This window comes from Bos grunniens, chromosome 19 (assembly GCF_055505025.1).
Source record: "Bos grunniens cultivar Pamir isolate PY7600 chromosome 19, Bosgru_T2T1.0, whole genome shotgun sequence".
Classification (NCBI taxonomy): domain Eukaryota; kingdom Metazoa; phylum Chordata; class Mammalia; order Artiodactyla; family Bovidae; genus Bos; species Bos grunniens.
Window position 1 is genome coordinate 12,159,232 of NC_141183.1, and position 12,122 is coordinate 12,171,353.

At 57.2% G+C, this 12,122-nt stretch overlaps 1 protein-coding gene and 1 pseudogene across 2 annotated transcripts; one reads left to right on the forward strand and one right to left on the reverse strand.

Annotated features, from left to right (window-relative positions):
• Nucleotides 1–3,182: 3,182 nt before the first annotated feature.
• On the reverse strand, nucleotides 3,183–6,033 carry ACTG1 (actin gamma 1). Its single transcript, XM_086356560.1, has 5 exons — nucleotides 5,944–6,033; nucleotides 5,156–5,524; nucleotides 4,437–4,875; nucleotides 4,148–4,329; nucleotides 3,183–4,059 (listed from the first exon to the last, which is right to left on the reverse strand). Exons 2-5 carry the CDS (start codon nucleotides 5,516–5,518, stop codon nucleotides 3,916–3,918), a joined length of 1,128 nt encoding a protein of 375 aa, XP_086212686.1. The 5' UTR covers nucleotides 5,519–5,524; nucleotides 5,944–6,033; the 3' UTR covers nucleotides 3,183–3,915.
• Nucleotides 6,034–6,685: 652 nt separating this feature from the next.
• Nucleotides 6,686–10,281, forward strand: LOC147351231 (uncharacterized; annotated as a pseudogene). The gene has a single exon (XR_015147323.1). The product of XR_015147323.1 is annotated as an uncharacterized LOC147351231 (transcript).
• The last annotated feature ends 1,841 nt before the right edge of the window (nucleotides 10,282–12,122 follow it).

Below are 12,122 nucleotides of genomic sequence, written 5' to 3' on the forward strand. Positions count from 1 at the left end.
GCACAGGTGGCGCACTGCACAACTCTAGGGGTAGCCACTCATATATACAGTGATGCTGTATCAGATCACACCGCTGAGGCTTCGTTATTCTGCATAACCAGTGATTCTGTAATTTCACCAACTTACAGCAATAAGGATTTGTTTCTTGCTCAAGCTCTATGTCCAAACATGTTAGCATTGATGATGTCTCTCAGGCCTCCAGGCTGATGCAGAAGCCCTTGTCTGGAACACTGTGGTCCCAGAGCAGAGGGAAAAGAGAGCAAGTCCACCCTACATAGGTTCCTCCAGCCTCTTCACTCCTATTTCATTGTCTAAAAATGTGTCCAGGGTCAAACTCACCATCGATGGGGTAGGAAATGGAACAGACCCCAAAAAGGGGCAGCCTCTGGACCCTGCACTGAGACAGGTCCCCCTGGAGGGCACCCCTTAGGGCCTCAGCAAGAAGCTGAAAGAGGAAAGGGAACTTCCATCAGGAAAACAAATCTGAATGGCCACTGGTCAATGAGGGTTGAATCTGCAGACCAGCACAGCTGTGAGAGGCTGCCCTCACAGAAGGCAGCTCTAGCTGGGGTGGCTCACGTGCCTCTCGGGAGGAACACCCCATGGAGAGCTCTCCAGGGCTGAAGTTTGGTGCCTCTAACCAGAAAAGGGTCCTGGGAAGCCACAATCTCCAAGTCATCAGAGGCTAGTCTTTCCAGTGTGAATCCTTGCAACTCCCTCCTTGAAACACTCTCTGTCCTCTACCCAAATACTGACAATTCCTGATAAAAGGGCCTCGAACTTGAAGTTGCATCCAACAAACACAACATCCACCTCTTGCCGGGGGATGCTAATTTTGAGTCGGCGTCATCACTGACCGCCCACCAGGCACGTGGATGGGCTCCTCACGCCGCAGGAAGGCTGGGCACCCATGAACCTCCTGCGTCACTCGCTGTCCTCCACCTGTCTCAGCATCAGGACACCAGGGGCCCTGGAGAAGAAGAGCCTCTCAAGGGTTCAGCTCACAGATTTCCTCAGGACATGTGTTTCTCTGAGGAGGCAGCCCTTCCAGAAGCTTCCATTCATTAAGCTAATTGGCATTAAGACATCAGTCTTTGAGGTTTTCTTGCCTTCCCTAAGTGGCCCATCTGAATGTTTTTCTCTCATCTGTGGTCCTTCCGTGGTCTGGAGATACATACATATATATATATATATATATTTTTTTTTTTTAAATTAGCCTTTATGTCTTTTTAAATATTTGGCTGCATCAGGTCTTAACTGTGGCTTGCAGGTTCAGTAGCTTCGTGGCATGTGTGACCTTAGTTCCCAGACCGGGATCAAACCCACGTCCCCTGTATTGGCCTGCAGATCTGTGGTCTGCAGATTTATCCCATTTTCCACTTCAAAGATGCTGCATCCCAAAGATGCTGCTGGCTTTGTTAATGATGTTCTCCCTTGAAGAGCTCCTTCTTTCTGTAGAAGTGGGCAGAGCTGGGACTTGCCTGGCACTCCAGTGGTCAAGAATCTGCCTTCCAGTGGAGGGGATGCGGGTTCAATCCCTGGCCAGGGAACAAAGATCCCACATGCCAAGGGGTAGCTAAGACCATGCACCGCAACTAGAGAGAGATGCCCATGTGACACAACTAAATCCCCATGCAGCCCAAAAAAAGAGAGACAGAAGTGACCAGAGCTGTCCACCTCTTGCTTTGTTTTGAGCAAATTGTGTCCAAAGTCATAGTGGCTAGTCCATCTTTTCCTCCAGCTTCCTCTCCCGTGCATTTTGCTGTATTCTGTAGGCAGAGCTGACAAAGGTGAGATTTTCCACACAGGCTGGAGGGGGGCCTCCCTCTGGTGTGAAGTCTCTTTTCACAGATGGCACCCTGCTGAGCTCTCCAACAGGTCCAGCCAACGGCACCAGAGGCCAGGCTTCCCCACATGCTCCTTCCTCCAGTGGGTACAGTGATTGGGTTTGACATCCATTAACTGTCCCCAGAATGCCACGAAGCAAGGCCAGTGTCTTCTGTGCTGCAGAAATCTTGCTATACCCAAGAGCAGAAGGGCAGGCTGCCATGTGCCCCTTCCATGCATGGGGATGGTGGCTGGCCTCCACGTGGAGCAGGCACTGTTCTCGTTTGCAGAGGGGACAGAGACCCAGAGTAGAGGGCCATGCTCACTGGACCCAATGCAAGGAAGGGTTTATGGAGCTGGGATTGTGGTCACCCAGGCAGCCACCTTTCTCCTCCCAGTTCCTAAAGGTGTTCTCTCCTCCCTGCTCACCTGAGTCCGGTCTATCCTGTTCCCTGAATCCAATCAGGCTTCAAATCAGATTTTCCTGTTCTGAAAGTGGAATGCTGCCCAAGGCAAAGTAGTCATTTCTGACCCATCACTCTGTGTTCCATGAGTGGTCACGGCGTGCTGTGAGCAAGCAGACAGGAGCAAAGCAGTTGGAGGTCTGGGCTTGGCAGGGTCCACATTTTGTTCCCAAGAGACTCCCCATCTCCTTCAGTTATTTGTTCTTAGGGCCCCTGGCTCCTGACCCAGTCTAACAAGGCCTCCCTCCCCTGGACCTGGAAGCCCCACCCCAACCACAAGGTTAAACTAGAAAGCACTACCAGCCCCCGCAGGTGAAACTTGCTTCCCAACAGCTGAGGAATGCAATCTCGATACCTAAACCGTGTTCTTCCATACCCTTAAAAGCTTTTTCAATCTAGTGAAGTTTAGGTCTGACCCAACCTGCCAAATTTGAAAACCTGAAATAGCTGTGGAAGACTCTGCCTGCCCTTAGGGAAAGCTTTGGGGCTGGAGCCTGAGTCAAGTTCCCCCTACCAGGTGACCCTTATCAGCAGACTGAAGGTTCCACAGCTCATCAATCCGGCTCTCATCAACCCCATGGTTGCTTCACTGACCAGAGTGCACCGCCACCCGCCCACTACCTGTGTGCTGAGAAAGCCACGCCCTTTGTGCTTCTATGGCAGCACATCTTTATGCCAAAGACACCAAGTGTAAGATGCCACCCTCCTCCCAGCCCCCTTGGGGGTTAGTCCCACTCAAGCTTTCCTTTTCCCTGGAAGCTCAACCTGACGCAGACTCTAGATGCTCACGGGACCTCTGTTCACCTCTGGTTTTGGAGAAATCAGTTTCTGTTGCCTAATTTGACACCCGCACACAGCCCACCGCTCCCCACTGATGAACACAGGCACCGATCGGTTTACTGCAGCACTTTTATTTCCTCACAATGACGCGTTGCTGGGGCCTAATGTTCTCACATGACAGTAGAAAATCAAAGTCTGTTGTCATCTCTTAAAAGAATTGAGAATTGCGTACAAAAACCTTACATAAATTAAAAGGATGAATAAATTTACAGGTGTGAATGCAAACTGTTTCCAACTCAAGGCAAGTAACCAGAACAGTGCTCTGGTGGGAAATCTTCAGTAAGAAAGGAAAGCAGGTCCTACGGCTTGGACCTTCCCAACCCCGTGTAAGACCGGCCAAGACAGAAATGACAACTGTTTCAGGACTCTTGCCAGCCTCTAGAGAAATCCTGGAATAGGCAGCTCTGACACATTAATACCCTGCACAGACTGAGAGACTCACAGTCTCCCAGATTCTTATCAAGCCATTGGATTTCTCTTCCATAAACATTCTCACCTCAGCTCGAGGTGAGAGAGCCGCATATAACTAGGGGTTTAAATCAAAGATATGCACAGGGTATTAAACATATACCAAGGTAAGAGTTAACTTGAATACAAGGTCAAAATCAGCAACAAGTTCTACAATCCAGTGCTGATATCAGATACAAGCTTCAAGGACAAATTTCTTTTCAAAGGCTTATTCCAGTTTCATGAGGCTAGCATGAGGTGTATACATTTGCCACGGCAAATTTATACTTCTGAATTAACTCATGCAGCAAATGCTACGCATCTGCTCGCAGTCCATTTAGAAGCATTTGCGGTGGACAATGGAGGGGCCAGACTCGTCATACTCCTGCTTGCTGATCCACATCTGCTGGAAGGTGGACAGGGAGGCCAGGATGGAGCCTCCGATCCACACCGAGTACTTGCGCTCGGGAGGAGCAATGATCTGAAACGACAAGAATGGGGCTTTAGCAGGTAGCACCATCTTAGCCGCAAGGCCCCTGGGCCCAAGGCCACAGCCGCCTCTGCCTCACCTTGATCTTCATCGTGCTTGGAGCCAGAGCGGTGATCTCCTTCTGCATCCTGTCAGCGATGCCAGGGTACATGGTGGTCCCACCAGACAGCACTGTGTTGGCATACAGGTCCTTTCGGATGTCCACGTCACACTTCATGATGGAGTTGAAGGTGGTCTCATGGATGCCACAGGACTCCATACCTAAGGGACAAAACTCACCCTCAGAAATTGCACGTTCAAGGTGAAAAGCACCTTGACCCTCGGCAGCCTCAGAGGGAGGTCACTCATGCTGCCCGCCAGACACCTACCCAGGAAGGACGGCTGGAAGAGCGCCTCGGGACACCGGAACCGCTCATTGCCAATGGTGATCACCTGACCATCGGGCAGCTCATAGCTCTTCTCCAAGGAGGAGGAGGATGCAGCAGTAGCCATCTCCTGCTCGAAGTCCAGGGCGACGTAGCACAGCTTCTCCTTGATGTCACGCACAATTTCCCGCTCGGCTGTGGTGGTAAAGCTGTAACCACGTTCCGTGAGGATCTTCATGAGGTAGTCTGTCAGGTCCCGGCCAGCCAGGTCCAGACGCAGGATGGCGTGGGGGAGGGCGTACCCCTCGTAGATGGGCACCGTGTGGGTGACCCCGTCCCCAGAGTCCATGACAATGCCAGTGGTGCGGCCAGAGGCGTACAGAGACAGCACAGCCTGGATGGCCACATACATGGCAGGAGTGTTGAACGTCTCGAACATGATCTGCAGGAGACAAAAGGCTTCTTTACTCAAAGGAAGGGACTCAGGGCCACCCCATGCTCTCACACCATGCCAGCATGCCACAAATGTGATGTGTGGAGAAAAGAAAAGGAAGCAAGCAGAAACACAAATAAGAAACCTTGAGACTTCAGGAAGGAAATGCCAGGAGAAGAACAGAACCCTGGAAATATTGAAAGAAATACTTGAATTTCAGAAAACAAAACTGAACATGAAATGACTAGCGAAATAGGTGAAATGGCTCAACCCACCCGGCTGTGCTTACCTGGGTCATCTTCTCACGGTTGGCCTTGGGGTTCAGAGGGGCCTCCGTCAGCAGCACGGGGTGCTCCTCGGGGGCCACACGCAGCTCGTTGTAGAAGGTGTGGTGCCAGATCTTCTCCATGTCGTCCCAGTTGGTGACGATGCCGTGCTCGATGGGGTACTTAAGGGTCAGGATGCCACGCTTGCTCTGGGCCTCGTCGCCCACGTAGCTGTCCTTCTGCCCCATGCCCACCATGACGCCCTGGTGTCGGGGACGCCCAACGATGGACGGGAACACGGCCCGGGGGGCGTCATCCCCAGCAAAGCCAGCTTTGCACATGCCAGAACCATTGTCGATGACGAGGGCGGCAATTTCTTCTTCCATGGCGATCTATTCAAAGATGAGACCAACTCAGGCGCGCCCTGACGCTCAGAGAACGGCCCCGGCAATGGCCCTCCCCGCGAGGCGTTCCACCTCCCCCCGACCCGGCTGCAGAGTAACCGCCTGGAACCGGAGCCGGCTTTTATGTAACGCCCCCTCCCACGTCGTTCCGCGGAAAGAAGACTGGGGGCTCTCAATACTGCCGCCCGGACTCGCCCTGCCCCCTCCCCCAGCAGCACACCCGCTGCGCCCTCCGCGAACCAGCTGGGGCGCGTCCCAGCCCACTTACCCCACCCCGCCCCACACGACCACCCTTTGTTCCCGGGGTCGAGGTGGCCAGGCCTCTAGGGCCGGGAGTAGAAAGAGGAACTGCGAAGGGGTGCGAGGGCCCGGATACCCGGACAGGCCGCCTAGGCCTGGTCGCTTACCGATGGAGGAGACGGGCCGCGGGGTGCGGAAGAGCGAGCAAAGAAGCGCGGGAGGACACGGAACACGAGCCGGCTGCGGCGAGTGAGACCGTCCGCGGCCTCCCCCGCCGGTATTTAAGCGAAGCGGGGCGCGCGCGCGGACCGGCGGCGCGCGCGGCCCCAGAACATGTCCATATATGGCGATCTTTCCGAACGCCGGGCGCCCATTGGCCCGCCCGAGAGGGGCACGTGGGGCCCCGCGCCCGGTCCCGCCCCCCGCCCGCACCGCCCCCAACCGCCCCGCCCGCGCTGCCCCCGGGCGCCCGAGACCCCCAGAATGGGACCCCGCGCTGACCGGCGCGCGGGTGGGATGGGTGGGCGCCCCCGGGGGGCTGCAGGGGTGGTCGCATAGGAGGCCGGGAGCTGACCTGGGGGCCCCGCCCCGGGACTGTCGCGCGCCGTGGGGGAGGGCCCGGCTGCACCCCGAAACTGCCTGGCCCGGGGCTGGGCGGCACCCGGAGCAGGGTGTGTACCCGCGGCCTGGCCGCGCCGGTGGGCTTTCCTCCCCGCGCCCCCTTTAATCTTCCCCTAGTCTCTGCAGGCCATCAAGGGGGGGTTCCCGGCACCGGGCTGGGGGAGGGGAGGGTAGTGGTCCCGGGAGGGTGGTGGTCCCGGCCGGCCTCCCTTGCGGCACTGTGGGCCCGGTGTTCCAAGGCGGTCCTGGGGAGCCGTGACCTCGACCCTGTCTGGATGGGAAGGAGCCGCTTTTCCCCCACCGCAGCCAGGATCGCGTAGGCCTCAGCGTCGGAGTTGGGGCACCGTGGTCCCTGACTGTACAGAGACTGGCCCGATTCTACCACACCCAACGCATCCTGCCCCTCAAACCGCAGGCCCGATTGTCCCCAGGCGGGGGCTCCACTCTGGGTTTGGGGTCACCCCGTCCCCTCTGGGGAGGGGCTGGAGCTTTGTTTCATTTTAATGACCTTTGAGCGTTGTAGGGAAACTGAGGCAGGGAAGAAGTCTTGACTGCCTAAACGGTCAACTCCTCCTCTAAACTTGAAGGTGGCACCCTCTCTTCTGTTTAAGTTGTGTGTGTGTGTGTGTCTGTGCGTGCGTACAGTCGGTCACTTGTGTCCCACTGTTGGACCCTGCTGCCCTGGGGCTGTGGTTTTCCCGGGTCCAGGGCGCGCCCTTTCTCCCAGGAGCTGGCATTGAAGACTTGTCACCTCTGGCAGGGTCCTGATGACCCCCTCTGCCCGCCAGTATTTGGGTTATGTCCAGAGGGAACTAGGTATCATGGTTTCCTTGGACTTGTAAGCTTCAGGATTGCTCAGTAATGAATGAAAACATCACGGGAGACATAGGGAAGAGCAGTGGCCAAAGAGGGATGGCAATGGTGCCAGGCAGAGTGAGTCTGGGGACTCGTCCAATGTCCAGGTGCTCTGGCTGGCATCTGATGGGGGGCGGGGCCGAGCGCCCCAAAGAGCTGGGCAAGGTCTGGTGTCTAGCTGATGTCCATATCTACCTTTGCGCTAGGCAGGTAAAGCAGGTGCCCAGCTCACCTGCGGACTGCAGTCACCCAGATGCCAAAGCCATACCTGTGGCCACCCTTGCTGCCAGGCCTAGCTGGGTTCCCGACTCCCAAGACTTTGCAAGGGCACAGGGCAAGGCTGCTGTCCATCAGGTGTGTGCTCCACCCAAGGGAGAACCTGGGGCTGTCTCCCTCCAGAAAAACCCACCCTTACAGGCGCCCCTGGGCACAACCACGGGGCCTTCAATCCCCAGGTGGGGGAGTGTGTGAAGATGACTGCAGTACTTGGCGGGAGGGGGGGGGTCCCAAGATGTCACACATGGCAAGTGGGAAGTTTCCAGTATCGTCCAAGGCGTCGCGCCCAGTGTCCGCCTACCCGCATTCCACTCAGGCTCTCTCGTCTGCGGGGGCCTCCCCTCCCCGGACTCCAGTTCCCTCCGGCACTCCTTTGTCTGGTGCGCCCGGGCTGCTTCGTAGGACAGATGGGGAGGGGGCGGAGGCCGTTGAAACTCTGTCCCCTTCCCCACCCCACCCCCCGCTGCCATCTTCCCCACTTTGCAAGGGCGCTGGATGCACAAGTCAAGGAGTCGTGGGGGGAAGTGGGACCCGGCCTGGGTTCCCGGGGGCTCCCACCCTAGGCAGCCAGACCCCCACCCGCAGGGCCGGCCAGCGGCGGAGGGGCAGGGGCACTCTCAGCCGGCCTGGCGCGGGGTGGGATGAGCTGGGGGAGCAGCTTCCACTTCCGCGGCTGTGTCACCCGGCGCGGGGCGGGGGGAGGGGGGGTCAAGGTGCGGCCGCAGGTGCGCAGGTGGGGGGCGGCGGCGCGCAGTGCGGCCATATTTGGCCATTTCGGCGCCGCCGGAGCCCCGCCCGCCGCCCGGGAGGCCGCAGCCCGGGCAGCCCTGTCCCCGCCCGCCGCCGGCCCTGAGTCACCGGCCTGGCGGGGGGCGGAAGTAACGGACTAGGGGCTCTGGGCGCGCTCCTCGCCTTATTTAGTCAAGGAGGCCGCGGATTGGCCGGCGAGACAAAGGGGCGGTGGCGGGCGGCCGGGGCGGGGGCAAGGAGGCCCCGGCTGCCTTCGAGAGGACGGGGCGGGGAGGGGGGGGCACGCCGCCGCCGCTCCCACCCTGTCCGCGGGTCCGGGAGACCCCGCCGCCCCGCGTCACACCCGGCCGCGAGAGCGAAGGGTGGGGTGCGCGTGTCCCCAGAGGTCAGGTGGCGCGGGCGGGGATGGGGGGTGGGGAAGCGAAGCTGGAGGTTTGGCTAGGGTGTGGAGGGGGCGACCCCTCGCCTGGGAAGCACCCCCACCCGGAACCAGCAGTAAGTGGATGCTGCGGGTCCAGGGACCGAGCCCCACAAAGAGAGAGACCTCCAAACCCTGCGCAGGGGGCTTGGGGAACGCCGCATTCTGTGCTGTGATTTTTCTGTTTTGCAACTGGCAGTGTGAGGCCTCGCCCAAGGTCATCTCAGGGCTGTGCTAATGGAAGCACAAGGCCGCCCCTCCTCCCTCAAGATGGAGGGGCCCAGGAATCCCTTGGGAGGGGACCGCACGAATGTGGCAGCCCCTGGCTCGGGTGAGCAGGGAGGCCCTGGGAGGAGCGAGAGACGGCAGCTGCACTTCTGCCCAGAAGCGGGTGTGTCCTTCCATCGTGAGGATGGAGGGTGGTCAGAGAAATGATGTGATTTTTTTTTTTTTTTTTTTAATTCGGTGCTGGGTTTGGTGGATTTATCGTGTGCTTGCTGCGTCTCGTTTCATCTTGCGGCCATATAACGGCAGAGAAGACACTGGTGCAGGGAGGTGGCATCCCCTTGCAAGGAAGTGTGGCCTGACTGACTTAGCCCCAGGCCTCCCCAGCCCTGGGGCACTGCCAGGCAACCCCAGCTCAGGGTCTTTCTTTATTTTTCCCTCTGACAGCCACACCAGCCTGTCAGTCTCCCAGCTCCAGCCTCCAGGGATCCTTTGCAGGATCCAGGGTCATCTCTGCACCTGGTAGCCTGACCTGCGGCCCATCACCCCATCCCTGCCTCCCGCCTCTCATCATCTCCCACTAGCCAGTTACTTGCCAGGCAGGCAGCCTAGGGACTTGGTAATGAGTCCCCCTTTCTGCTTTTGCCTCTGCCACTCCACCTGCCAGGAATGCCTTTCTTTCCCCTCCCCCCAAACGCAACGTGGGATTCTGAGTTGGATCCTCGAACAGGAAGGGAAAAAAAGACAGTAGTGGAAGAACCGGTGAAATCTGAGCCAAGTCTGAAGTTTAATGAATTAAGTACCAGTCAATTTCAGTACGACAGCCGTACCATGACTTGTGTAAGATGTTAACGTTAGGGGAAACCAGGCGGAAAGTCTGCAGAAATACTAATACTGACTTTGGGGCGTTTGTGTCAGTCTAAAATTATCTCATAAAAGGACTTAATTTTTAAAATGCCAAGGAGGATTTTCCTGGTGGTCCAGTGGTTAAGACTCTGTGCTTCCACTGAAGGGGGCACAAGTTCAATCCCTGGACAGGACATGTAGGGAAGTTCTGTGTGCCACAGTATGGCAAAAAAAAAAAAAAAAAAATCCAAGGAAAACCACAAAGTTTCCCTACCCTCAGCTCACTGTCGTATTCTCCTGGGCTTGTGGGTCAAACGCAAGATGACTGTTCTATCACATAAGGCCTTCTCCAGGGTGCTGGGCTGGCTCCCACGGCGGCAGGCACAGCCCCTGGAGTGGTTCTGTCTGTTTGGAACAAGGGTCCCCAAACTGCCCTGGTAAACAAAGTCAGGTTCTGCTGGCTTGGCCTGCCTACCTCTAAGTTTCAGATCAATAAACAGAGTCAGACCACATACTTCTGTCTCTGGTCTAGGTGTCTAGAGGGATTTGTTCTGCTGGCACTTTATAGACAGGCACGCAAAGTCCAGCTGTCCCAAGGCACCCCAGGAGCCTGGGGCTGCAGCCCCAAGCCCTGTGGAGCCTCCATGGTGGCCAAATGCTTGGGTACTCAGGCGTTGGTGAATTTTCAGGTGCTGTATGCTCATCCCTGCCATTTGTCCTGTGCCAGGATGCACTGGGCCAGGCCTCTTCATGTGTCATCCAGTCATTGCTGCATGAGGCAGGTAAACAGGGTCACAGGGTGTACCCCCCCATGAAGTTAGGGGGTCAGGTACACAGAGATACCCAGGCCAGAGCTTCACTGCTCTGGCAGTGGAGAGCTCCAGGTATCTTTTAGACAGGCCCCACTGGAGTTTCTGGAAGCTTCCCATCTCACTATGATGCAATGGGAACCGAGGGGGCCCTTGGAAGAGTACTGGGCTGGGAGTCAGGACCTGAGTTCTGGGTCTCAATTTCTGTAAAGAAGATGGGCCAGTGATGTGAGTGATGTTTGACCCACCAGAGGCTCTGAGCCTGGTGGCCCTCCTGCACTGGACATAGGTGTGGGGACAGGATGCCCCTGGATGGCCCAGTGAACTTTCCCCAAGCCTCACTACTGAGGTTTTCCAGACCTCTGGCCTCGATGTCCCCAGGCATTCAGTTTTCTTTGATGAGTAAGAGGTACTCAGTCAGCACCTCCACGTGTCAGACCTGAGATTCTCTGGAGCAGCAGTCTCCGCACTCTGCTTCCAACGGCGCATCCCCAGGCCTCACTGACCTGGGCCTCCGGGGCCAGTGACAGCGCTCTCTACACCACTGAGCAGCCTGCTGGCCTGGCACAGAGGCCCAGAAGTGGTCACAGTCTGCTTTTCACCTTTGCTTGCACACATGCCAAGAGCACACTTTGCCCACCCGTGTGGACCCTGCTCTCTTTGGTTAGGGCTTATCATGTGTGCACAGTTCTTACTCTTGGTGAGCTGTGTCCAGAGATTGCCAAAAGGAACCAAGGATTATACCCAGAATTCTGGGCTTCCAGCTGCTTCATGATAGCCCTACCTCAGCATGTGGCTAAAGACAGAAACCCGGGTGCCTGCCAGACCATAGCACTCTGCACATCCTGGTCCTGTGTCTGTCCAGTCCAGCTGCCAGCCTTCTGCTTCCCTCCAATTAATGCTACAAACCCATCACCCTGCCCCCCTTGCCACCCACTGCCTTGAAATAGAAATTCAGCCCCTTACCCTGTTGCTGGGGGCTCTCATGGCAAGCTCTGATTGACCCCTCCACCCCCTCACCTCACACACCTCCCACTCACAGCCCTCCAGCCCAGGACCAGCATCTGCCCAGAAAGATTTTCCCATTGGCTGCTGCCTCTGCAGGCCTCCAGGTCATCCCCTGGCGTTGGGACAAGTCCCCACCTCCCACCTGAATGCTTGTTATTCAGTTTGTCCCTGCCCTTGGCCCCAGAGTGTGGTTCTTCTGAGGCAAGGTGCAGCTGGTGTCCCCTTATACTTGGGAGGGAAGAAGGAATAGAGGTAGAGGGTTTCCAGACAGCCCTGCCAGAGGGAAGGGCCTTCCCTGAGAGTCAGAAGAGGGACAGGGGAGCGGCTGCTCAGAATATGACTCTAGAGCTGAGAGGGAAAGGAGACCCACCCAAGGCCTGACTATCCCCAGGAACCCTCATCCAGTAATGCAGCTGGTAGGCGCATGGGGCTGTCGGCAACAAGGGTGGGGCCCACCTCCTGCACCTCTCGTTCTGGCCCCAGGCTGCGGGGGGCTCGCCCAGCCAGCCGAATTCTCTTGAGTTGGACTAGGTCAGGA

Excerpts from the sequence above, each read along its gene's own strand:
- ACTG1 (XM_086356560.1), bottom strand. The coding sequence starts at position 5,518 with ATGGAAGAAGAAATTGCCGCCCTCGTCATCGACAATGGTTCTGGCATG. Across the intron at positions 4,876-5,155 it reads ACCGTGAGAAGATGACCCAG|ATCATGTTCGAGACGTTCAA; the intron begins GTAAGCACAGCC and ends TGTCTCCTGCAG. Across the intron at positions 4,060-4,147 it reads CAAGCACGATGAAGATCAAG|ATCATTGCTCCTCCCGAGCG; the intron begins GTGAGGCAGAGG and ends TTGTCGTTTCAG.